We start from the raw sequence: 23,513 nt of genomic DNA on the forward strand, positions 1-23,513 counted from the left end.
GTGTGGCATCAGGGATTCCTTCTCTCCTCTCTTCAGTGGTCATAGTCATGGGACGAGCTCCACTCCCCCACTGCCACTCCTGCAGCAGCGGACACATAAACCATCTACATTGCTCCTCAATACACGACTCTGAGCAGCACACTAATCTTCCATGGGTCACTGATAGTACTAGGTGTCTGAGCAGCCAATCATAATTGATGTGAAGTCACACGCTCCCCACATCTGGAATTATCAGACATTTCTACCACTGATGGTGGCCATTTACATTGGTGGGGTGGTGAAGGGAATGCCAATGTATGCAGCTGGGGAGGGCAGCAGTCAAGTGAACCTGTTGCTTTGCCCATGGTATGGGTTTACTTTCCTAGGCCTGCAGCCTCTTGGTAGATATTTGCATTCTTCCTCTTTTAACTTCTGAATGTTTGCTGATGGGCAGAATTAAGACGTAGAAATTGCAATGGGTGGAGCTGAGAACACACGGCTTTAAGGATCATAGTGTTCCCAGAACACTAGGCTACCAACCACCACACAGCTGTACCCAGAAGGGTGGTCTAGTGTCATCAGCACGGTCATGGTTAAAAAACCCAAATTAAAAACCCTGGGAAAGTAGGCTGTGTTCTGTCCATTAGTTCATGCGGAGTTTTCAAGTTTGGCAGGAGTGCGCTCTTCTCATATAAACTCGATTCCTTCATATTTCACGTTCCCGATCTTCGTCTCAGGAAGGAGCACCCGGCCGTCCAGGATGAAGACGGTGATGTAGGTGGCCACCTGGCCGTTATTCTCTTCTGATTTAAGTGCCACGATGATCTGATCATCTGTGCCTGGGATGAACTTAAAGGAGGAGAAGCCATGGGTGGGTATCTGGGTGCCCACATGGGAGAGGGAAATGTCTGAGAAGTCGGCCGAGGCACGTAACTGGATGTTGGCACCGCGCTGCTCGTCCTCCTTCTCGCTGTACCTTTCTTTGCTGGCCCGACGGGGCAAGAAGAACCAGCTGTGCAAAGAGTCGCTCCACGCAGCAGACTCGTGGATCAAGTAACCTGTAGGGGGCGCAAAAGAGAACAGCTCAGAATTTTCAGGAAAAGGGAATTAGTTAGAAGGTATGCATGGCTGTATATAAGAAGAAAACAGTTGTATAACAGTTGCAATATAAAACTCCCGGATTTTATTTTCTTAATATGCTGCCTTACAGATTTCACTGCAAAACGCACTAGTCCAGAAAGTTTCCTGCAGTACTTAGTCTCCGCCACTAGATGTCACTAGTCTTCTGAATTGAATGACAGCCAGGATCTTTCTGTAACCCCAGGCTGTCATGGACCCACCATTGGGTGAAGGGCAGCCTGCACTCACAGTACTCTTGAAATAAGGGGGCTCATATGTCATTATGTAAATGGCACTCCGTCAAGGAGGAAGGGCCACTCCCCCCCCCCCCCAGGTGATGTCATCCAAATGGCCTGAAGACTGAAGGAAAGGAAGGGAGCAACTTATTTCTTTTTTTGGCATGTTAGTATATTTCATATTTACCATATACAACTCTTAACCAATTGTGCCAAGTCATTTACTACTATACTGTGAATAGCCTGCTGGGATTAGGTCTTTTGACAGCTAAATGAGTCAGAGGAGGGACTCATTCACTCCCTCTCTTAGCTCACATGGTGCCCTTATGGATTTTCAATTAGACATAGCATCACAATGTGTCTGCAGCCATCTGTATTCATCCAAGTCTCTTCTGTACACCCAAGGGGCTCCCATTCGAGGGCAAACAAGCAGAAACCCTAAATTCCCTAACTTTAGAACTATGCCCCCCCCCACCGCACGTTCTAATTGCAGCGCTTCGGCAGCCAAGAGGATTGCTTGCATTACATAATTTGAGAGAGAAAGGGGAACCCCAGCTCTTAAAGTAGCTGTACTCAGGTCAGAGTGACGGCCGGGCCGGGCCACCGGGGTGTCCAAACTATGGCCCTCCAGCTGTTCAGGAACTACAATTCCCATGTGGCATTGTAAATATCTGACATTCATAGACAGAACTAGGCATGAAGGGAATTGTACTTCCTGAACAGCTGGAGGGCCATAGTTTGGACACCCCGGCCGTCACTCCGACCTGAGTACAGCTACTTTAAGAGCTGGGGTTTTTTATTTACTAAGACTGGAGCAACAAAATCTAGAACTGTGCATGGCAACCAATCAGCCTCTAGCTTTCATTTTCAAAGCTCAACTGAACAAGCTGAGGTTAGAAGCGGATTGATTACTATGCACAACTTCTCCAGTTTTAGTAAATACCCCCCGTTGCGTCTCAGTGCTGCTGATCTCCTGCAGCCCCTTTCAGCCACTTCCTGCCTACATTATACATAAGAGACATTTCTAGGTAAGGCCAAGAGCCGTGTGCAAAACAAAATCATTTTCTTTTCTTTAAGGCCCCTTTCACACGATCGGACCGATCGGCTCCAACTGTCTGTTTTTCAGGCGGACTCGATTGGGCCAGCCATTAACCTCTATGAGGAGGGGGATGTCAGTGGTTATGTGTCCGCTGACACCCGCCTGGCATCCGATCCAACAAGATCCACTGAAAACAGACGTATTGCGATACGTCCGCCATCCGTCCAGCGGGTCAGATCGGATGAAATCAGACAGGCTGTCCTTTTCATCCGATCTCCCCATAGAGGAGAGCAGGACTCTGGTAGGTCAGAACAGTGAGCAGAGATGGACCGGTCATCCGCCTGCTCAGCGGGGATCAACAGAGCGATCCCCGCCAGATAGGCGGGGTCCGTCAAAACAGATCCGCCCCGTGTGAAAGGGACCTAAAGCTTGTTGAGAGAAAACATTTCCCTGCCCTGAGTACATATTTGCTCTATGCAGGATTCCAGCAAAGCTCTTTACTTCCCTTATCTTTGTTCCTTTCAGCCAACTATAAAGGCAACCGCCTACAGACAGAGATACCGACAGGGATAGCAGAGAAGCGTGCTTTTTAGGGCTTGTTCAAACCAGAAGCCGCAGAGTGCAGTAACGCATGTTAGGGCTGGGTTCACACTTAGTGATCGACCGATATTGGTTTTTCGTTACCGATACTTTGGCCATTGCATATCGGTATCGGCCGATATTTTCGTAAATTTAAAAAAAAAATTTTTTTTTTTTTATCATGACTTGACAGGTACTCTTGTGGAGAGATCTGGGGGGTCTAAAAGACCCCAAACCCCTCCTCTGCGCTTAAAAGCATTCAAAACGCCAAGTTAGGCTGTTTTGAATGCTGTCATTTTTTTTAATCTGGCACCGAGTACCCGGAAGTGATGTCATGACATCACTTCTGGGTTTTTACATGGAGACCTGATCAGATCGTGAGCGGTATCACTCGGTGTCACTTACGGCAAGTGGGTGAGAGATAGATCGGTATCAGGTGGGTGAGAGATGGAGCGGGTGAGGGATGGAGCGGTATTGAGTGGATGCTCAACGGAGCGGTATCACACCCGGGTGTCACTTACGGCAAGTGGGTGAGAGACGGATCCGTATCGGGTGGGTGAGAGATGGAGCGGGTGAGGGACGGAGCGGTATTGAGTGGATGCCCAATGGAGCAGTATCACCCGGGTATCGCTTACTGCAAGTGGGTGAGAGACGGATCGGTATTGAGTGGATGCCCAACGGAGCAGTATCACACCTGGGTGTCACTTACGGCAAGTGGGTGAGAGACGGATCCGTAGCGGGTGGGTGAGAGAAGGAGCGGTATTGAGTGGATGCCGAACGGAGCGGTATCACCCGGGTGTCGCTTACGGCAAGTGGGCGAGAGATGGATCGGTATCGGGTGGGTGAGAGATGGAGCGGGTGAGGGACGGAGCGGTATTGAGTGGATGCTCAACGGAGCGGTATCACACCCGGGTGTCACTTACGGCAAGTGGGTGAGAGACGGATCCGTATCGGGTGGGTGAGAGATAGAGCGGGTGAGGGACGGAGCGGTATTGAGTGGATGCCCAATGGAGCAGTATCACCCGGGTATCGCTTACTGCAAGTGGGTGAGAGACGGATCGGTATCGGGTGGGTGAGGAACGGAGCGGTATTGAGTGGATGCCCAACGGAGCAGTATCACACCTGGGTGTCACTTACAGCAAGTGGGTGAGAGACGGATCCGTATCGGGTGGGTGAGAGAAGGAGCGGTATTGAGTGGATGCCGAACGGAGCGGTATCACCCGGGTGTCGCTTACGGCAAGTGGGCGAGAGATGGATCGGTATCGGGTGGGTGAGAGATGGAGCGGGTGAGGGACGGAGCGGTATTGAGTGGATGCTCAACGGAGGGGTATCACACCCGGGTGTCACTTACGGCAAGTGGGTGAGAGACGGATCCGTATCGGGTGGGTGAGAGATAGAGCGGGTGAGGGACGGAGCGGTATTGAGTGGATGCCCAATGGAGCAGTATCACCCGGGTATCGCTTACTGCAAGTGGGTGAGAGACGGATCCGTATCGGGTGGGTGAGAGATAGAGCGGTATTGAGTGGATGCCCAATGGAGCGGTATCACCCGGGTATCACTTACGGCAAGTGGGTGAGAGATTCTGATCTGCCAGCAGATCTGCTAATGTGGAATTGCTTATATCTTTTGTACATACGTGAGTGGCATATTCAATAACATTTGTAAACGGAATTATGTTATGTGACATCATTTTACCCTTACATGAGCAATATTTGAATATCGGCAATAGCGGCCAGTTCCGGGACCAATACAAATATAATCGGCCAAAGTCAATATCAGCCCTCGATATATCGGCCTTGCCGATAATCGGTCAATCCCTAATTTACACATATGCGATGCAGGAATCAGCGCGAATTCAGTGCGGGTTCCCGCATCACATGTCACTTGCAGGCAGTACACACGGTCCTCGGCGAATCGCTGCGGGTGTCAATAGAAAGTTAAAGCGGAGTTCCACCCAAAAGTGGAACTTCCGCTTTAGGGAGTCCTGACCCCCCGACATGCCACATTTGGCATGTCATTTTTTTGGGGGGGGAGCGGGTACCTAGTTTTGACAGGTACCCACTCCCACTTCCGCTCGGAACGCCGCGGCGCCCTGAGCGGAAGTTCTCCTCTCCCCCTCCCTCCCTGCAATCTTCTGGGACACGTCAGAGGTCCCAGAAGATTGCTGGCCAATCACGGCGCGCAGCGCGACTCGCGCATGCGCAGTGGGTACCCGGCTGTGAAGCCGCAAACTGTAACAGCCGGGTGCCCACAGCAGTGATGCCGGCGCCGAGGGAGAGGATCGAGGCTTCCGGCGGCCGCATCGCTGGACCGTTGGACAGGTGAGTAAATGGCTGGAACTCCGCTTTAAAGATACCCCCAGATCGGTTCGCAGATCGCAGTGCAAACTGTCAAATGGTACAAGAATCAGGTCACATGGCTGTTCACACCCATACTGCTGTACACTGCCGTAAATCCTACTAACCTCTGTACACCGCCCTATCCACTACTGATCTTTAGGGGGATTGCAAATAACCTTCATGAAAAAAAAAAAAATGTCACGGCACCTTGGTGATCTTTCCTCTCTTCCATGTTGTCACGGTAGATCTCCACCTTTCAAAGGTTGCTTACCCCTGGCTGGGAGGGACATTGACCTCAGTAGTGAGCAGTAGTGGCATCCGATTCCAGTGCAGACTAAAAAAAGGGTCCTGCACCATTTTGGTGCTCCAGAAACAAAAAGAGTGATGCTGAGCACCCTGCTCCTGCACTCAGAACTAGGTTCTCAGGCTGTCTCAATCTTGGAACCCACACTTGGCATCCCAAATGGCTAAGCCTTGCTGCCCTCTACGACCGGGGTGGTCGAAAACACTGTAAAAACAAACACAAAGAAAGGGCGCACCAGCCTAGAGCCTCAAGGCTCTGAGGAAGAGGCGCGGCCTCAAAACGCGTCAGCCCTCCGTCTACATGAGATATTGGACTTTTCCATTTGATGCTGCTTTTTGGAATTGATATGCTGATTTACCACGCATGTTTGTGAGTAGTTGATTTTAACTTCTGTTATTAAAAAGCCCGCTGAGGATAATGCGCTAGGCTGGTGCGCCCTTTCTTTGTGTTTGTTTTTACACCATTTTGGTGCTAATGCAATTTCAGGCATACAGTTTGTTTGGCTGAATTTGCATCGCACAAACATCGCATGTGATCTCCATAACAATGCGGTGCGAATCACATGCAATGTCTGTGTTTGCACCAGTGTGAACCCAGCCTCCATGTGTTAGTGTAAGTGCAGTTACAGCACAATGCATGCCCACCAGTAAGACGCATTGGGTTGCCAATACCATGGACAGAAGGAGTCTGATGCAGAGAACTGTAGAATGCAGGATTGAGCCACATTGTCGTTCTTTTCCTGGTCCCCTTGCCACTCAGAAGCAATGGGCGGGGATGTGATGAAGGGGGGGGGGGGAGGGGAGGAGTTTTCCTTAGCTATTGCGTGCTGACATGTAATTATGTCTGTATGTGAACTTTCACCTTGTAAAACAATCAATTCAGTTTAACCGTTTGACGCCCGCCCACAGTAGTTGTACTGCAAGTGGAGGGTAGCTCCAGGGCAGGCAATATACCTGTATGTCACTGACTTTCTTCTGACCTGTGCTCTGATAGGACATAGCACAAATTTGGCAGCCGATTTCAGCCAATGATTTTGGCTGAAGTCAACAGATCGGCTGTAGCCAATCACACACAGAGTTCTGTTTTTATAAAAACACAGAACTTTGTGTACTGTGAACAGCAATCTGGCCATTTCTTCTCCCTGCAAAGCGGAGAGAAAAAAAACAGACCGATAACTAAAAGCAGCGCAGATCACACATATTACACTTTGTTAGGCACACAGATAACCCCTAGGATGTTAACCCCTTCCCAGCCAGTGTCATTAGCACAGTGACCGTGTACAGTATTAGCAGTGATCACTGTATTAATGTCACTACTGAGGTCAGTGTCCCTCCCAGCCAGTGTCATTAGTACAGTAACCATGTACAGTATTAGCAGTGATCACTGTATTAGTGTCACTACTGAGGTCAGCGTCCCTCCCAGTCAGTGTCAGTACAGTGACCATGTACAGTATTAGCAGGGATCATTGTATTAGTGTCACTACTGAGGTCAGTGTCCCTCCCAGCCTGTGTCATTAGCACAGTGACCGTGTACAGTATTAGCAGTGATCACTGTATTAATGTCACTACTGAGGTCAGTGTCCCTCCCAGCCAGTGTCATTAGTACAGTAACCATGTACAGTATTAGCAGTGATCACTGTATTAGTGTCACTACTGAGGTCAGCGTCCCTCCCAGCCAGTGTCATTAGTACAGTGACCATGTACAGTATTAGCAGTGATCACTGTATTAGTGTCACTACTGAGGTCAGCGTCCCTCCCAGCCAGTGTCATTAGTACAATGACCATGTACAGTATTAGTGTCACTACTGAGGTCAGTGTCCCTCCCAGCCAGTGTCATTAGTACAGTGACCGTGTACAGTATTAGTGTCACTACTGAGGTCAGTGTCCCTCCCAGCCAGTGTCATTAGTACAGTGACCGTGAACAGTATTAGTGTCACTACTGAGGTCAGTGTCCCTCCCAGCCAGTGTCATTAGTACAGTGACCATGTACAGTATTAGCAGTGATCACTGTATTAATGTCACTACTGAGGTCAGTGTCCCTCCCAGTCAGTGTCAGTACAGTGACCGTGTACAGTATTAGCAGTGATCACTGTATTAGTGTCACTACTGAGGTCAGTGTCCCTCCCAGCCAGTGTCATTAGTACAATGACCATGTACAGTATTAGCAGTGATCACTGTATTAGTGTCACTACTGAGGTCAGTGTCCCTCCCAGCCAGTGTCAGCCAGGGGTAAGCAATCTTTGAATGGTGGAGATCTACCGTGACAACATGGAAGAGAGCAAAGACCACCAAGGTGCCGTAACGTTTTTTTTTTCAAGAAGTTAATTTGCAATCCCCCTAAAGGTCAGTAGTGCATAGGGCGGTGTACAGAGGTAAGCAGAATTTAGAGCAGTATACAGGGAGCAAGGGGTCAGCAAGGCATTGGAAAGGCACAGTCCAGAGGGGTCAGAAAGGTCTAAACGGCACAGCACAGGGGGGGGGGGGGGGTCAGGCGGGTCTGTTACCTGGAGGTCAGGAGGGTACAGTACTGAGGATTAGGAAGGCACAGTCCTGGAGGATCAGGAGGGCATACTTCAAGCGGGTCTGAAGGCCATGATACTGGGGGGGGTTAACTACAGGGGGTCTGGAAGGTGCAGTACTGGAGGGTCAGAAGGGCACAGTACTGGGGGTCAGCAAGGCAGTGTAAAGGGGGGTAAGGTTAGGAAGGACTGATCTAGTCGGGTCAGGGAGGCACAGTACTAGGGGCTGTGGAGGTCATGGAATGGGGGGAGAGGGGGCCAGTGGGTCAGAAGGGTCCATAAATGGTTTCTTGAGGCAGAGCAGTGCAGGGAAGCTGCTGTGGTAGATCTACCTGTCCTGGTGTGCAAATTCCCGCTGGCTTTTCTCTCTCTCCTCACATAACATCAACCATTTGCGCCACAGAATGAACTGAAGATGTGGGCAGGATCAGCACACGGGGACAATAGTCTGAGGCCCAAGTGCTGTCAAAGCGGACAGCGAATCCTAGGCAGAGGCATTCCCTGCCCCGCAGCTGCACATCCGCTACCTAGGACTCTCTTTGACTGTCTCCCCGGGGGGGAAGAGCATTTGAGGGTTGACCAGGAGATGGTGATCGAAGGGGGTGCCAACCTCGGCTCCAAGCCATTTGATTACACGTGAAGACCCACCATTACTTTTTTCCCCTCTTGCCCATTTACCTGGAGGCTGAATCCCAGCAGCTTCTCGCAGAGAGTTGTAATTGGAAACCCAGTTATGGTGATGAACATCCCCATGGGGTCCGACCACCTTTACCCACTCCGGGTTTTCATTCAGCACCTTCCCTGTTGTTGTGGTCCATTCCTTCCCTAGTCCACCAACGTACAGAAGTTCATCCTTTACTGCCAACCACTCCGCTTTAAAACCTGGGGAATGAAAGAAACACAAAAAACCCAATGACACTTCAAGGTGAACTCTAGGCAAACTGCTAAGCGAACAGGCAAGGAAAGAAAGTCTCAACATGCGAGCCCTCAACACGTAATGTGGATCCATTTAGCCACAGACAAACATCTGGTACTATGGGGGACCATGTGACTTCCTCAGAGTGCTTAGCAATTGCTGCTCTGGCACCCAGTGCTGTCATTAGGGAACAGATATAGAGTCCTCAGTAGGGATGCACCGATACCGGTACCAAGCATTTGCGCGAGTATTGTAGTCCTGTCCGAATCGAATGCGATTTCCACAAGCATTTGTGGGAGTACTCGGTACTCCTGTCCAAATCGCATGCGATTTCCGTGTGTGTGTGTGCAAAAAGGGAGAAAAGCGCCATCTAGTGGGCAGTTTAAAATAAGTTAGAACTCACAGTAGACATGCAAAATAATCTACATAGTTGTCCTGGTCTGCCGATGATAGCAAAGCACGGCCGCTGAAGGTACTCACAGGGTTGGAGGAGATATAGAGGCGATCCGCCCCCAAGCGGACACCACTTCCTCCCTATATCCACGGGGTCCCCGAAACTTCTCCTCCAGTGGCCCTGATCTGCTATTATCGGCGGACCAGGACACCTATGTAGATTATTTTTAGATTTCATTTTATATTTGTGAGTTCTAACATTTTTTAAAGCTGCCCACTAGATGGCACTTTTCTCTTTACGCACACACACGAGCAGTGGAAGAAATCACATGCGATTTGGACAGGATTCGCACCACATTGCTGTTCAAATCACATGATTCTATGCAGTGCGATTTGCACCAATTTTTTTAAACGCAGTAGCTGTACAGATCTTCTCCCACATGTCAGAGTTTATATTCATACACGGATAGACGCACAGCTCTGTACACATCCATTGTTGTGCAGGAAGATATGTACAACCGCTGCCTTTGATTTTAACAGACGCGCTGCAAGGAACAAATGCATAAGGGGGGGGGGGGGGGGTGCACCAGCCTAGGGCATTACCTTAGTTAACCATGTATTAACAAACACATAATGGATGTATAGTCAAACACTGTGAATCACAAGCTCATCAAAGACAATATTACTAGATCCATTGCACGTGCTCCTTGGCTCGGGAGTATGCCACCAGGATCTATTCGGCTTACAAGTTTCGAGGGGTACCCCCTCTTTATCAGACAAAAAAAAAATGTTTGGATCTGATGAAGAGGGGGTGCCCCCTGAAACGCATAGGCAGAAAAAAATTCAGGTGAGGTCTACCCGAGCTAAGAAGCATGTGTAGTGGATCGAGCAATATAGTCTATGAGGAGATGGTAAATCACAGTGGTTTGCGAGTATGCGTCCATTATATTTATTTTTTCAATAAATGGTTTACTAAGGTAATGAGGCTGATGCGCCCTTTCTTTTTTGCTTTTGTAGTAACACAAATTAGTAAAGTACTAATATCAAGGTATCACTAGTCCCAAGTAGGGATGATCGAACTTTTGAAAAGTTCGGTTCGACCTGAACACCCGAACTTCCCGAAAGTTCGGCCCCGATTTCAGAACCCCATTGAAATCAATGGGACCCGAACTTCGGTAATCAAGAAACACCATTTTGAATGTGCCTAGGGTTCTGGGTCATGCCCCAGGGACTATTAATCACACAAAAAAAGTTCTTAAAAATTGTCACTTTTGATAGAGAGCCAATTATTGAAAAAATTATTGAAAAAAAAAAAAAAAAAAAGATTTCTTTGGATTTAGTGTCTGGGGGGGGGGGGGGGTCTAAAAAGTGTACCTGTGAAGTTTCAGCTCTGTAGCATGTCCAGAACCAGAAAAAAAAAAAAAGTTTGTTTGTATTAGTATTGCAGTAGAGCAGGATAGTGGCTTCGCTATTTTGACACCCGGCTTTTTGTTGCAGGCGATTATAGGGCTTTTTTGTGGACGTGTTTGGAGGCAGGCATGACATCTGAACTTCTGTGTAGGGGTATATATACACACACATGTATGTATATATACACATATATAGGTGTGAAAGTAGCAGAACCCTATGCCTGCGCTAATGAAATAATTAACAGGCATAGGACTTCGCTCCTATCATACCTTTATGTGTGAAGGTGTATAAATACATATAAGTGTGTGTGTATATATACCCCTATACAGAAGTTCAGATGTTATGCCTGCCTCCAAAGACGCCCAAAAAAAAAACGCCTGCAACAACACACCTGGGTGTTTTTGTAGCAGGTGTTTTTTTGGGCATTTTTTGGGCGTCTTTGGAGGCAGGCATAACATCAGAACTTCTGTGTAGGGGTATATATACACACACACTTATATGTATTTATACACATACACACATATAGGTGTGAAAGTAGCAGAACCCTATGCCTGCGCTAATGAAATAATTAACAGGCATAGGATTTCGCTCCCATCACACCTATATGTGTGTATGTGTATAAATACATATAAGTGTGTGTGTGTGTATATATACCCCTACACAGAAGTTCTAATGTTATGCCTGCCACCAAAGACGCCCAAAAAAACGCCTGCTACAAAAACGCCCAGGTGTGTTGTTGCAGGCGTTTTTTTTTTGGGCATTTTTTTTGTGTCTTTGGAGGCAGGCATAACACCTGAACTTCTGTATAGGGGTATATATACACACACACTTATATGTATTTATACACATACACACATATAGCGAATGCCGCTGGATTGAGCGGAGGGAGGAGAGTGGACACATATCCCTTCTTGCTGACCAGGAAGTTACGTGGATGACATCACTTCCAGGTCGCCATTAACAGTCTCCCCGGCTATTAAGGCAGAGAAAGAATGTAATGCAGTGAGATGTGCATTGCGTTAAATTCAGTGGAGCACAGGGGAGACATCCAGGGTTTTTAAGAAGAGGGAGGCACATTTAAAAGCTGGCATTTACTGCAAGTTTTGCTTTAAGTTACTGACCAGCCTGTAACAGAAAGAAGAAAAATTCTAAAAAGTTTGAATTGAGCACCCTAATCTTGACATGAAATCCCAAGACACCAATTAAAAAAAAAAAAAAAATATAACAGGATAAATACTTTTCAAAATAATTGAGAACAATAACCAAAGCGTCAAGTTCTCTTTAAAAGGACTCACCTTTATCCACTGTGCCATCACCATCCGTAAGTATAACCCATGGCACAGCCTTGCTCCCCTCCAGACGGTAGACCACCCCAGTGCGATCATCCACCGAGTACAACTTCCCATTGAACACTATTAACTCAGAGAGCTCCATCCCACGTCCCTTCTCCGCCAAGTGAGTCTCTAGCACGGTGTCCTCCTTGTCCCATTCCACCGTCACCCGGTCCCCGCTATCATACAAGGTCAAGTGGCCTTTCTTTAGGTAGCTGAACCAAGTGTTGTCTTTGGTGCTGCGAGAGTCTGTGTCCAAGTCAGCGATGATGGCGATCTGGTAGCGCAGTCCGTCCAGCAACCTCTGGGGAGGAGTGAGCGGGTAGGTGTCATTATACAGTTCTCCTGCCAGAGCTTGGACCATCCGCCAGTTGTGGGCGTTGGGCACTGGAGTGCGGGTGTATGAAGACCGGTGGAAGCATAGCAGCAATAGGAGCAGCGCCAAGACCACCCCGAAGAGCAAGATGGCACGCCAGCGTGGCCTGAAACGAGGGTCTGCAGTCTTTGTCATGGAGGCCAGAACGGGAAGGCCACCCACACTGATGCGCAAGGGGCTCATAGATTCTTTACATTCCAGTAGTGTGTAGGGATTCATAAGGCATCAGGGGTGGTCAGCCAGACCCTGTTTAACAAAGACCAACAGAATCATTATTAGTGTTGTCATACAACTCAACAATTGCATTCCTCCTTTTTAGAAAAACAATCACGATTTTTTTTTTTTTTACAATAATGAGTTCCCCATCTTTGTCCCATCTCCCTTAGATGCCTTGTAACAGAAGCTGCAATGGTGCACAGAGCGCCCCCATTTGGCACACCACCGCCTAACACTGCAGTTAGCAAAGACTTGGCTGCTTTGATAGCGAGCTCCTGTCTCCAGCTCCTAGCATTTGCCCTTCACTCTGCACTCCTCTTTCCGGTGCTTGCCACGGGCAAGTGCTGGGAGTCAGAGACAGGAGCAATAAAGCCAAGCAGCTGTCAAGTGGCTATGTGCCAAGGGGGCGCCCTGTCCATTGGAGGTAAGGCACCTATCTTGGGTGCACTCAATTGAGCCATTAACTTACCAGCATGTCTTTGGAGTGTGGGAAGAAGCCAGAATACATGGAAGAAACCCACAGAAGCAGAGGGAGAACATGCAGACAACCTGGCACTGGGGCCCAGTACAGACAACCTGGCACTGGGGCCCAGTACAGACAACCTGGCACTGGGGCCCAGTACAGACAACCTGGCACTGGGGCCCAGTACAGACAACCTGGCACTGGGCCCCAGTACAGACAACCTGACACTGGGCCCCAGTACAGACAACCTGACACTGGGCCCCAGTACAGACAACCTGACACTGGGCCCCAGTACAGACAACCTGACACTGGGCCCCAGTACAGACAACCTGACACTGGGCCCCAGTACAGACAACCTGACACTGGGCCCCAGTACAGACAACCCGACACTGGGCCCCAGTACAGACAACCCGACACTGGGCCCCAGTACAGACAACCCGACACTGGGCCCCAGTACAGACAACCCGACACTGGGCCCCAGTACAGACAACCCGACACTGGGGCCCAGTACAGACAACCCGACACTGGGCCCCAGTACAGACAACCCGACACTGGGCCCCAGTACAGACAACCCGACACTGGGGCCCAGTACAGACAACCCGACACTGGGGCCCAGTACAGACAACCCGACACTGGGGCCCAGTACAGACAACCCGACACTGGGGCCCAGTACAGACAATCTGACACTGGGGCCCAGTATAGACAACCTGACACTGGGACCCATACAGCCAATGCTTCAGTTATGAATGACAACAGTGATTGATTGGTACCGATCACCCATTGTGTTCATTCAGGAATGGAAGGAGCTAGTAAATATGAATATTTACTGGACCCCTCCCCCACTCTCCATCTTGAAGGATCTTATTGTGCACTTGCAGCTGCCAGCGGGAAAGAATAGTGGGAAGCCGGCAGTACTGTCGGGGTAGGAGGGGCGATCGGTGTGGCGGGGAGGAAATTACAGGAAACGGTCCCCTGTATAGCTCTCTCTGCAGCAGCTGAAAGCCAAAGGAAGGGAGAAGAGAAGTAGCCAGCTTTCAGTTGCTGCAGAGAGAGCTATACAGGGGATCAGTTCCAGTCATTGCCCCACCCCCCCACCACATCCGATTCACCCTGCTGGCCTGGGCCCCGTACAGGAGGACCAGTGGTACCCACTTATCCATGGCCCTGGTGCTAACCTCTAACCCACTGTGCTGCCCACAGAACTTTAGGTGCTCCTTATGTCCAAACGTAGCCTTGGAGAAATCAATAGAACATTCCAGGGTTCAAGTACATATTTTTGAGTTGCTACTGCAATCTTCATATGCAAAATCATTTTTAATATGTACTTCACATTTGCTGGATAGTTCATGTTAAATTGCTCTCTCAGTAATGGTGAACCTTGGCACCCCAGATGTTTTGGAACTACATTTCCCATGATGCTCAACTTCACTGCAGAGTGCATCAGCATCATGGGAAATGTATGGGAGGTCAATCAGCGCTATCCAGGCAGCATCTGATGGGAGGTCAATCAGCGCTATCCAGGCACCATCAGATGGGAGGTCAATCAGCGCTATCCAGCCACCATCGGATGGGAGGTCAATCAGCGCTATCCAGGCAGCATCTGATGGGAGGTCAATCAGCGCTATCCAGGCACCATCAGATGGGAGGTCAATCAGCGCTATCCAGCCACCATCGGATGGGAGGTCAATCTGCAACCACTCAAGGAACATGTAAGAAGAAGACACGAGGCCATACAATGTGACTAGAGGAGAAGCGATTTAACCCCAGGCTACGCAAAGGGTTTTTTTTTTTTTACAGTAAGGTCAATAAGATTGTGGAACTCTCTTCCACAAATGGTGGTAACTGCGGGGAGTATGGCTACTTTTAAAAGACTCTTGGACATAAATCTCCAAGATCAAAACATTCAGGGGTATGGTAAATGAAGTCTACACACACACCTACACAGGTTGAACTGGGTGGACTTGTCTTTATTCAACCTCAACTACTATGGAACCCCTAGAAACCTCCTGAGGAACCCTGGTTGAGAATGGCTGGTGTAGGCTGTTAGTTCCCCTTTTTCTGAAGTGAACTGAAGCCAGTCATAGAATTTTGAAATCTCGGCCAGTTCAGCAGCGAACCATGTATGAGCAGGATGAATGTACCAAAGCTGATCGATCGACTTGGGTACAACCAGCCTGTCGGATTTTGCATGCAATGGTAAGAGTTTTCTTTAAATGAGAGAGGAGATATTCAATCACAACTCTCTCCTCTCCTACTCTGGGGATAGCGGTGTTTTCTCCTTCCTCCTGCACGGGTGATCCAAGCTCACACACGTTTAGGAGGAAGACCCTCCTTTGATGTCAATGGTCACCTTTTAACCACTTTACCCCCGCTCACTGTGCCTCTACTGCGGCACAGTGGCTCGTTCCCGTCCAGCGAAGTAGACCTATGTCGCTGGACTCCTCCCCTTGTGGGTGGCGCTCGCTCCCGCTGTATTCAGTCACAGCGGGAGTCGGGCCAGGGGAGGAGCGGCGGCGATCGCCGCTGCTCTTCCCCAATTGTCGGGGAATCGAGTTTGGAGATCCGCCCACTTGTGTAAACAGAGCGGCGGATCTCCTAAGTGACAGACAGGGTCAGATTGCAGGGTTCAGCATAGCTGAACATCCGATCTGTTCCTGTGTCACTCAGTCCCCTCCCCCCACACATGTTAGTAAGCACCAGGCATACATTAACCCCTCCCTCTCCAATAAAATTAACCCCTTCCCTGCCAGTGCCATTGTTTTACAGTAACAGTACATATGTATAGCACTGATTACTGTAGTAATGTCACTGGTACCCCCAAAAGTGTCAAAAATGTCAGTCAAGGGTCCGATCTGTCCTCTGTCCGCCGCAATGTCGCAGTCCCGCAACAAAAAAAAAAAAAAAAAAAAAAACGCAGATCGCCGCCATTACTCGTTAAAAAAAAAAAAACACCAAAGATGACAAAAATCTTTCCCTTAGTTAGTAAACGCAATAACTTTTGCGCAAACCAATCAAATTACGCTTATTGTGGTTTTTTTTTTACCAAACATAGGTAGCAGAAAACAAATTGGCCAAAAATTTAAAAAAAAATTAGATTTTTACATTTTTTTGGGGGAATTTCAAATAAAAAAAATGTGAAAAATATTGTTATTTTTTTCAAAATTTACGCTCTTTTTTTGTTTATAGCGCAAAAAGCAAAAATTGCACAGGTGATCAAATACCACCAAAAGAAAGCTCTGTTTTTGGGAAAAAAACGACGTAAATTTAGTTTGGGTACGATGTCGCACGACCGCGCAATTGTCAGTTAAAGTTGCACAGTGCCGAATCGCAAAAAGTGGCCTGGACGTAAGACAGCAAAATCCTCCGGTGGTAAAGTAGTTAAAAAGGTCGTTCCAATGAGGTGGGGTGTCCGGATCAGTCTGGAAATTCAAAGTCCATTCCACGGAGCCTGGAAAACGAGTTCTTCAAGCAAACACGGATTTACCACCACGTAACAATGGGTGTGATGGACTTCAGATAATCAGTGAGCTCCACCTAGATCCTTTCTATTCATCTGACCTGATATTGACACAGAAAGGCAAAACACCCTGATCGCCCGTCCTGCTGTGGAAGATGAATACCATTAAACTCTGTCATTAGAATGTAAAAAGCAGCGTCATTACAACTAGATCATTAGTACACGTGTGAACAGAGACAGAACGTCATTAAAGAGATCTAACGATGACCTCAACCAGGGTTCACACCTATGATCCAATCTGCTGTCTGTTGGCCACACACATTACAATAAATTGAAGCAAGGAAGCAGAATCCTGTATTGATGTCCAATAACCGGCTTGTGTAGAAGGCGATTGTATCTCTTGTGATACAGCCATGGATCCCTCAGTGCCTGATTATCGCAGCCATGCTTGAAGAGTTGGTCACACTGTCTATGCAAATACTGGAATGTGTACAGGAAAATGTAATGTGACCTGAAGAAGGTTTACTGCCACAATCCTTCGCAGTTATTTGACCCCTAAAAGTAAATCTGAAGTTGTCACAGATTTTTTAATGGACCTGGGAATTTTTAGTGTTATAGTTTTTGTCACAGAGAGCAATGCTATAAACTCTCTGTAACCCCCAATATCTACCCACCCTGCCACCCCCAAACACCCCTACCCTCCCTGCAACCACCAGCAACCCTACCCTCCCTGCAACCACCAGCAACCCTACCCTCCCTGCAACCCCCAACACCCCTACCCTCCCTGCAACCCCCAGCACCCCTACCCTCCCTGCAACCCCCAGCACCCCTACCCTCCCTGCAACCCCCAGCACCCCTACCCTCCCTGCAACCCCCAGCACCCCTACCCTCCCTGCAACCCCCAACACCCTTACCCTCCCTGCAACCCCCACCATCTACCCTCCGTGCAAACCCCTACCCTCCCTGCAAAACCCAACACCCCTACCCTCCCTGCAACCCCCAGCACCCCTACCCTCCCTGCAACCACCAGCAACCCTACCCTCCCTGCAACCCCCAACACCCTTACCCTCCCTGCAACCCCCACCATCTACCCTCCGTGCAAACCCCTACCCTCCCTGCAAAACCCAACACCCCTACCCTCCCTGCAACCCCCAGCACCCCTACCCTCCCTGCAACCACCAGCAACCCTACCCTCCCTGCAACCCCCAACACCCTTACCCTCCCTGCAACCCCCACCATCTACCCTCCGTGCAAACCCCTACCCTCCCTGCAAAACCCAACACCCCTACCCTCCCTGCAACCCCCAGCACCCCTACCCTCCCTGCAACCACCAGCAACCCTACCCTCCCTGCAACCCCCAACACCCTTACCCTCCCTGCAACCCCCACCATCTACCCTCCGTGCAAACCCCTACCCTCCCTGCAAAACCCAACACCCCTACCCTCCCTGCAAAACCCAACACACCTACCCTCTCTGCAAACCCCAACACCCTTACCCTCCCTGCAAAACCCCAAAACCCCTATCCTCCCTGCAACCCCCAACACCCCTATCCTCTCTGCAACCCCCAACACCCCTACCCTCCCTGCAAAACCCAACACCCCTACCCTCCCTGCCAACCCCAACACCCCTATCCTCCCTGCAACCTCCAACACCCCTACCCTCCCTGCAACCCCCAAAACCCCTACCCTCCCTGCAACCCCCAAAACCCCTACACTCCCTGCAAACCCCAACACCCTTACCCTCCCTGCCAACCCCAACACCCCTACCCTCCCTGCCAACCCCAACACCCCTACCCTCCCTGCAAAACCCAACACCCCTATCCTCCCTGCAAAACCCAACACCCCTACCCTCCCTGCAAAACCCAACACCCCTATCCTCCCTGCAACCTCCAACACCCCTACCCTCCCTGCAACCCCCAAAACCCCTACCCTCCCTGCAACCCCCAAAACCCCTACACTCCCTGCAAACCCCAACACCCTTACCCTCCCTGCCAACCCCAACACCCCTATCCTCCCTGCCAACCCCAACACCCCTACCCTCCCTGCCAACCCCAACACCCCTACCCTCCCTGCAAAACCCAACACCCCTATCCTCCCTGCAAAACCCAACACCCCTATCCTCCCTGCAAAACCCAACACCCCTACCCTCCCTGCCAACCCCCACACCCCTACCCTCCTTGCCAACCCCAACACCCCTACCCTCCCTGCAAAACCCAACACCCCTATCCTCCCTGCAAAACCCAACACCCCTACCCTCCCTGCAAAACCCAACACACCTACCCTCCCTGCAAAACCCAACACCCTTACCCTCCCTGCAAAACCCCAAAACCCCTATCCTCCCTGCAACCCCCAACACCCCTATCCTCTCTGCAACCCCCAACACCCCTACCCTCTCTGCAACCCCCTAACACCCCTACCCTCCCTGCAAAACCCAACACCCCTACCCTCCCTGCCAACCCCAACACCCCTATCCTCCCTGCAACCTCCAACACCCCTACCCTCCCTGCAACCCCAAAAACCCTACACTCCCTGCAAACCCCAACACCCTTACCCTCCCTGCAAAACCCCAACACCCCTCCCTGCCAACCCCAACACCCCTACCCTCCCTGCAAAACCCAACACCCCTATCCTCCCTGCAAAACCCAACACCCCTACCCTCCCTGCCAACCCCACACCCCTACCCTCCCTGCCAACCCCAACACCCCTACCCTCTCTGCAAAACCCAACACCCCTACCCTCCCTGCCAACCCCCACACCCCTACCCTCCTTGCCAACCCCAACACCCCTACCCTCCCTGCAAAACCCAACACCCCTATCCTCCCTGCAAAACCCAACACCCCTACCCTCCCTGCAAAACCCAACACACCTACCCTCCCTGCAAAACCCAACACCCTTACCCTCCCTGCAAAACCCCAAAACCCCTATCCTCCCTGCAACCCCCAACACCCCTATCCTCTCTGCAACCCCCAACACCCCTACCCTCTCTGCAACCCCCTAACACCCCTACCCTCCCTGCAAAACCCAACACCCCTACCCTCCCTGCCAACCCCAACACCCCTATCCTCCCTGCAACCTCCAACACCCCTACCCTCCCTGCAACCCCAAAAACCCTACACTCCCTGCAAACCCCAACACCCTTACCCTCCCTGCAAAACCCCAACACCCCTCCCTGCCAACCCCAACACCCCTACCCTCCCTGCAAAACCCAACACCCCTATCCTCCCTGCAAAACCCAACACCCCTACCCTCCCTGCCAACCCCACACCCCTACCCTCCCTGCCAACCCCAACACCCCTACCCTCTCTGCAAAACCCAACACCCCTATCCTCCCTGCAAACCCCAACACCCCTACCCTCCCAGCCAACCCCAACACCCCTATCCTCCCTGCAAAACCCAACACCCCTACCCTCCCTGCCAACCCCTACCCTCCCTGCAAAACCCAACACCCCCATCCTCCCTGCAACCCCGACCACCTACCCTCCCTGCAACCCCCAACATTTACCCTCCATGCAACCCCCACCATCTATCCTCCCTGAAACCCCCAACACCTACCCCACCATCTACCCTCCATGCAACCCCCAAAACTCAGCCTCCCTTCAACCCCCAACATCTACCCTCCCTGTATCCCTGCCACTAACCTTACCTGTAACCCCCAACACCTACCTTGCCTGTAACCCCCAACACCTACCCTCCCTGTATCCCTTCCACTAACCTTACCTGTAACCCCCAACACCTACCCTCCCTGTATCCCCCCTGTATCCCCCCCAACACCTACCCTCCCTGTATCCCTGCCACAAACCTTACCTGTATCCCCCAACACCTACCATCTCTGTAACCCCTAACACCCACCCTCCCTGTATCCCTGGCCACTAACCCTACCTGTAACCCCCAACAATAGAATCAATGTCCTCGCCTCTGAATTGTTCTGACCTTGCCCTTCCCAGTAACCCCCTGGATGGGGCCATGTAGGGGCATCCCAGGAGTTCATACCCATCACTTCCAGCCAACAGAGACTTCCATTCCCAGATTCTCATTGACTCTTCTCAATAGGAATGGAAGGCTATTCCGGGGGGCTCTCGTCACCCCATAAGTGCCGAATTCCCTTCCAATCCAATGGCCGCCATCCATGGCCTATGGGGACTATGAGTTACACAGGAACGGACGGGACTGGCTCAAGAATTTGTGAAAAAGCGCCATTGGAGCAAAATTCAAATGAATCCCAATGATGGAGAATCCATTTCCTCTGGGACGATCGTTATTCCTGACCCTTCATAATCCCACATTGGATGGCGTGTCCCCAATGTGTGCAGTACATGCAGGACACACGGGTCCCGGGGGGAGGAGGGGCCCCACTCTGCACTCACTGTATATACTGGGGGTTCCATAAGAGATCCCACCATAAATATGTACACTCCGCCGCCCCAAGTGGGCGCGTTCCTGGACCAAACCTACCATCTGCCCCTCCAGAACAGCCACCGATCACCCAATTCTAATATCTTTATCACATTGCAACATTGTAACCTTCCAGAGTATTCTATAGGGAATAGCAACTTATATTATTATGGATATTGACCCCTCCCCCTATCATCTAAAAGAAGAGAGCTGTGCAATGAAGATCAGATCTACCATTCCTGGGGGTGTCCAGTCTACAGATCATACCAAGGGACCGGCTACTTACCTGTGATCTGGTCCCAGACAAATCCGATCACCGACCCATCACCACAATCCAGTACTGCCACTGCACTTCCTGCTTCCACTGGAAACTACATCACCCAGCATGCTCCGCGCCACCAGCCTACAACTCCGAGAACAGTACATGCTCCTGTCCGCCACCTGCTGGTCAGGGGCGGATCTGCAGGCTGTGTGTGATTATTAGGATCGCCGCTGCACGTCCTTCTTCTTTATGGAACTACATCTCCCAGAATGCTCCGTACCCCCAAGACTGCACTACAGGCTCCAGTCTGCCTCTGCTGGCCAGGGGCGGATCTGCAGGCTGTGTGTGATTGCTGTTATTCCTACCATTATTATTATTATTATAATTCTTATTATTATTACACTAATAATACACTTTAACCACTTCTGGACCAGAAGGATTTGCCCCCTGAATAACCAGGCCATTGTTTGCGATTCGGCACTGCGTTACTTTAACAGACAATTGCGCGGTCGTGCGACGCTGTACCCAAATAAAATTGATGTCCTTTTTTTCTCACAAACAGAGCTTTCTTTTGGTGGTATTTGATCAACATTGAGATTTTTATTTTTTGCGCTATAAACAAAAAAACAGTGACAATTCTGAAAAGAAAAATAATATTTTTAACTTTCTGCTATATAACATTCTCAAAAAAAAAAAAAAAAAAAAATTAAAAATCAAAAGTTTTCCTCATTTTAGGCCAATTTGTATTCTGCTACATATTTTTGGTAAAAAAAAAACAATTCCAATAAGCGTATTTTGATTGGTTTGCGCAAAAGTTATCGCATCTACAAACTACGGGAAAGATTTATGTCATATTTGTTTATTTTATTTTTTTACTAGTAATGGCAGCGATCTGCGATTTTTTGCGGGACTGCGACATTGTGGCGGACAGATCGGACCCCTAACTGACATTTTTCACACTTTTGGGGGTACCAGTGACATTACTACAGTAATCAGTGCTATACATATGCACTGTTACTGTAATAATGACTCTGGCAGGGAAGGGGTTAACCTAAGGGTGATCAAAGGGTTAATTGTGAGCCTAGGGGAGTGTTTTCTAACTGTGGGGGGTTGGGCTTGTGAAATGATCATAGAGACCTGTGATCCTATATAGAAGGATCACGTGCACTCATTTGAGAGAGAACAATGGTCGGCTGTGTTTACAACAGCAGACCGACGTTCTCTCTTAGCAGGGAGTGATCGCGGATGCCTAGAGGCAATCGCAGCCACCAGTCCTGTGGATCAGCATCCCCGCTGCCTAGTGGGGGCGGGAGCGCATCGGTGGCGGCGCACACTCGCCCCCCAGCACCATGCTCACGACCGATGTAGGGCTACGTCGGTTCGCACAGGAGAGACAGCCTGCCGCAGTAAATGTGCGGCGGGCGGTCTTAGGCTACATTCACACCTGAGCGTAGCGTTTTCGCGCTTTTTTTTACCACGATTTACAGCCGTTTTTTGTCCAGGCGTTTTTAGATTGAATAGAGACCAATGGAAAACGCCTGTAATCTGTCCAAAAAGAAGCTTATTATAGGCTCCGTTCACATGTAGGCGTTTTGGGGCATTTTTGGGGAGTTTTTCTGCTCTAGGATCAGCTCTCAAAACGCCCAACAAGACAAATCCTATTCATTTCAATGGCCCCTGTTCACATCTGAGCGTTTTGATGCTGTGAGCAAAACGCCCAACGCTCAAAAAAGTATATGAGCTTCTTTTTGGGCAGATTACAGGCGTTTTCCATTGGTCTCTATTCAATCTAAAAACGCCTGCACAAAAAACGCCTGTAAAAATGCCTGTAAATAGCAGTAAAATCGCGGGAAACCGCTACGCTCAGGTGTGAATGTAGCCTATGTACTTTTTTGAGCGTTGGGCGTTTTGCCCACAGCGCCAAAATGCTCAGATGTGAACAGGGGCCATTGAAATGAATAGGATTTGTCTTGTTGGGCGTTTTGAGAGCTGATCCTAGAGCAGAAAAACTCCCCAAAAACGCCCCAAAAACGCCTACATGTGAACGGAGCCTAAATGTGGATAATTGCACTATACAGAAAATGTATAAATAATAACAGTAAAGATATTAACAACAATAATAATAACTATTAATATTTATATTCTATTAACCACTTCCATATGGGGCCAATTCTTGCACTCCACT

At 49.7% G+C, this 23,513-nt stretch overlaps 1 protein-coding gene across 1 annotated transcript; it reads right to left on the reverse strand.

Annotated features, from left to right (window-relative positions):
• Positions 1–431: 431 nt before the first annotated feature.
• CANT1 (calcium activated nucleotidase 1) lies at positions 432–21,468 on the reverse strand. The gene is made up of 4 exons (XM_082271946.1): positions 21,353–21,468; positions 12,128–12,785; positions 8,792–8,995; positions 432–1,037 (listed from the first exon to the last, which is right to left on the reverse strand). The coding sequence occupies exons 2-4, from the start codon at positions 12,756–12,758 to the stop codon at positions 667–669; spliced, it is 1,206 nt and encodes a 401-aa protein (XP_082128072.1). The 5' UTR covers positions 12,759–12,785; positions 21,353–21,468; the 3' UTR covers positions 432–666.
• Positions 21,469–23,513: the final 2,045 nt, after the last annotated feature.

The sequence above is a fragment of the Pelophylax lessonae genome (assembly GCF_965119305.1).
Source record: "Pelophylax lessonae genome assembly, chromosome: 11".
NCBI lineage: Eukaryota > Metazoa > Chordata > Amphibia > Anura > Ranidae > Pelophylax > Pelophylax lessonae.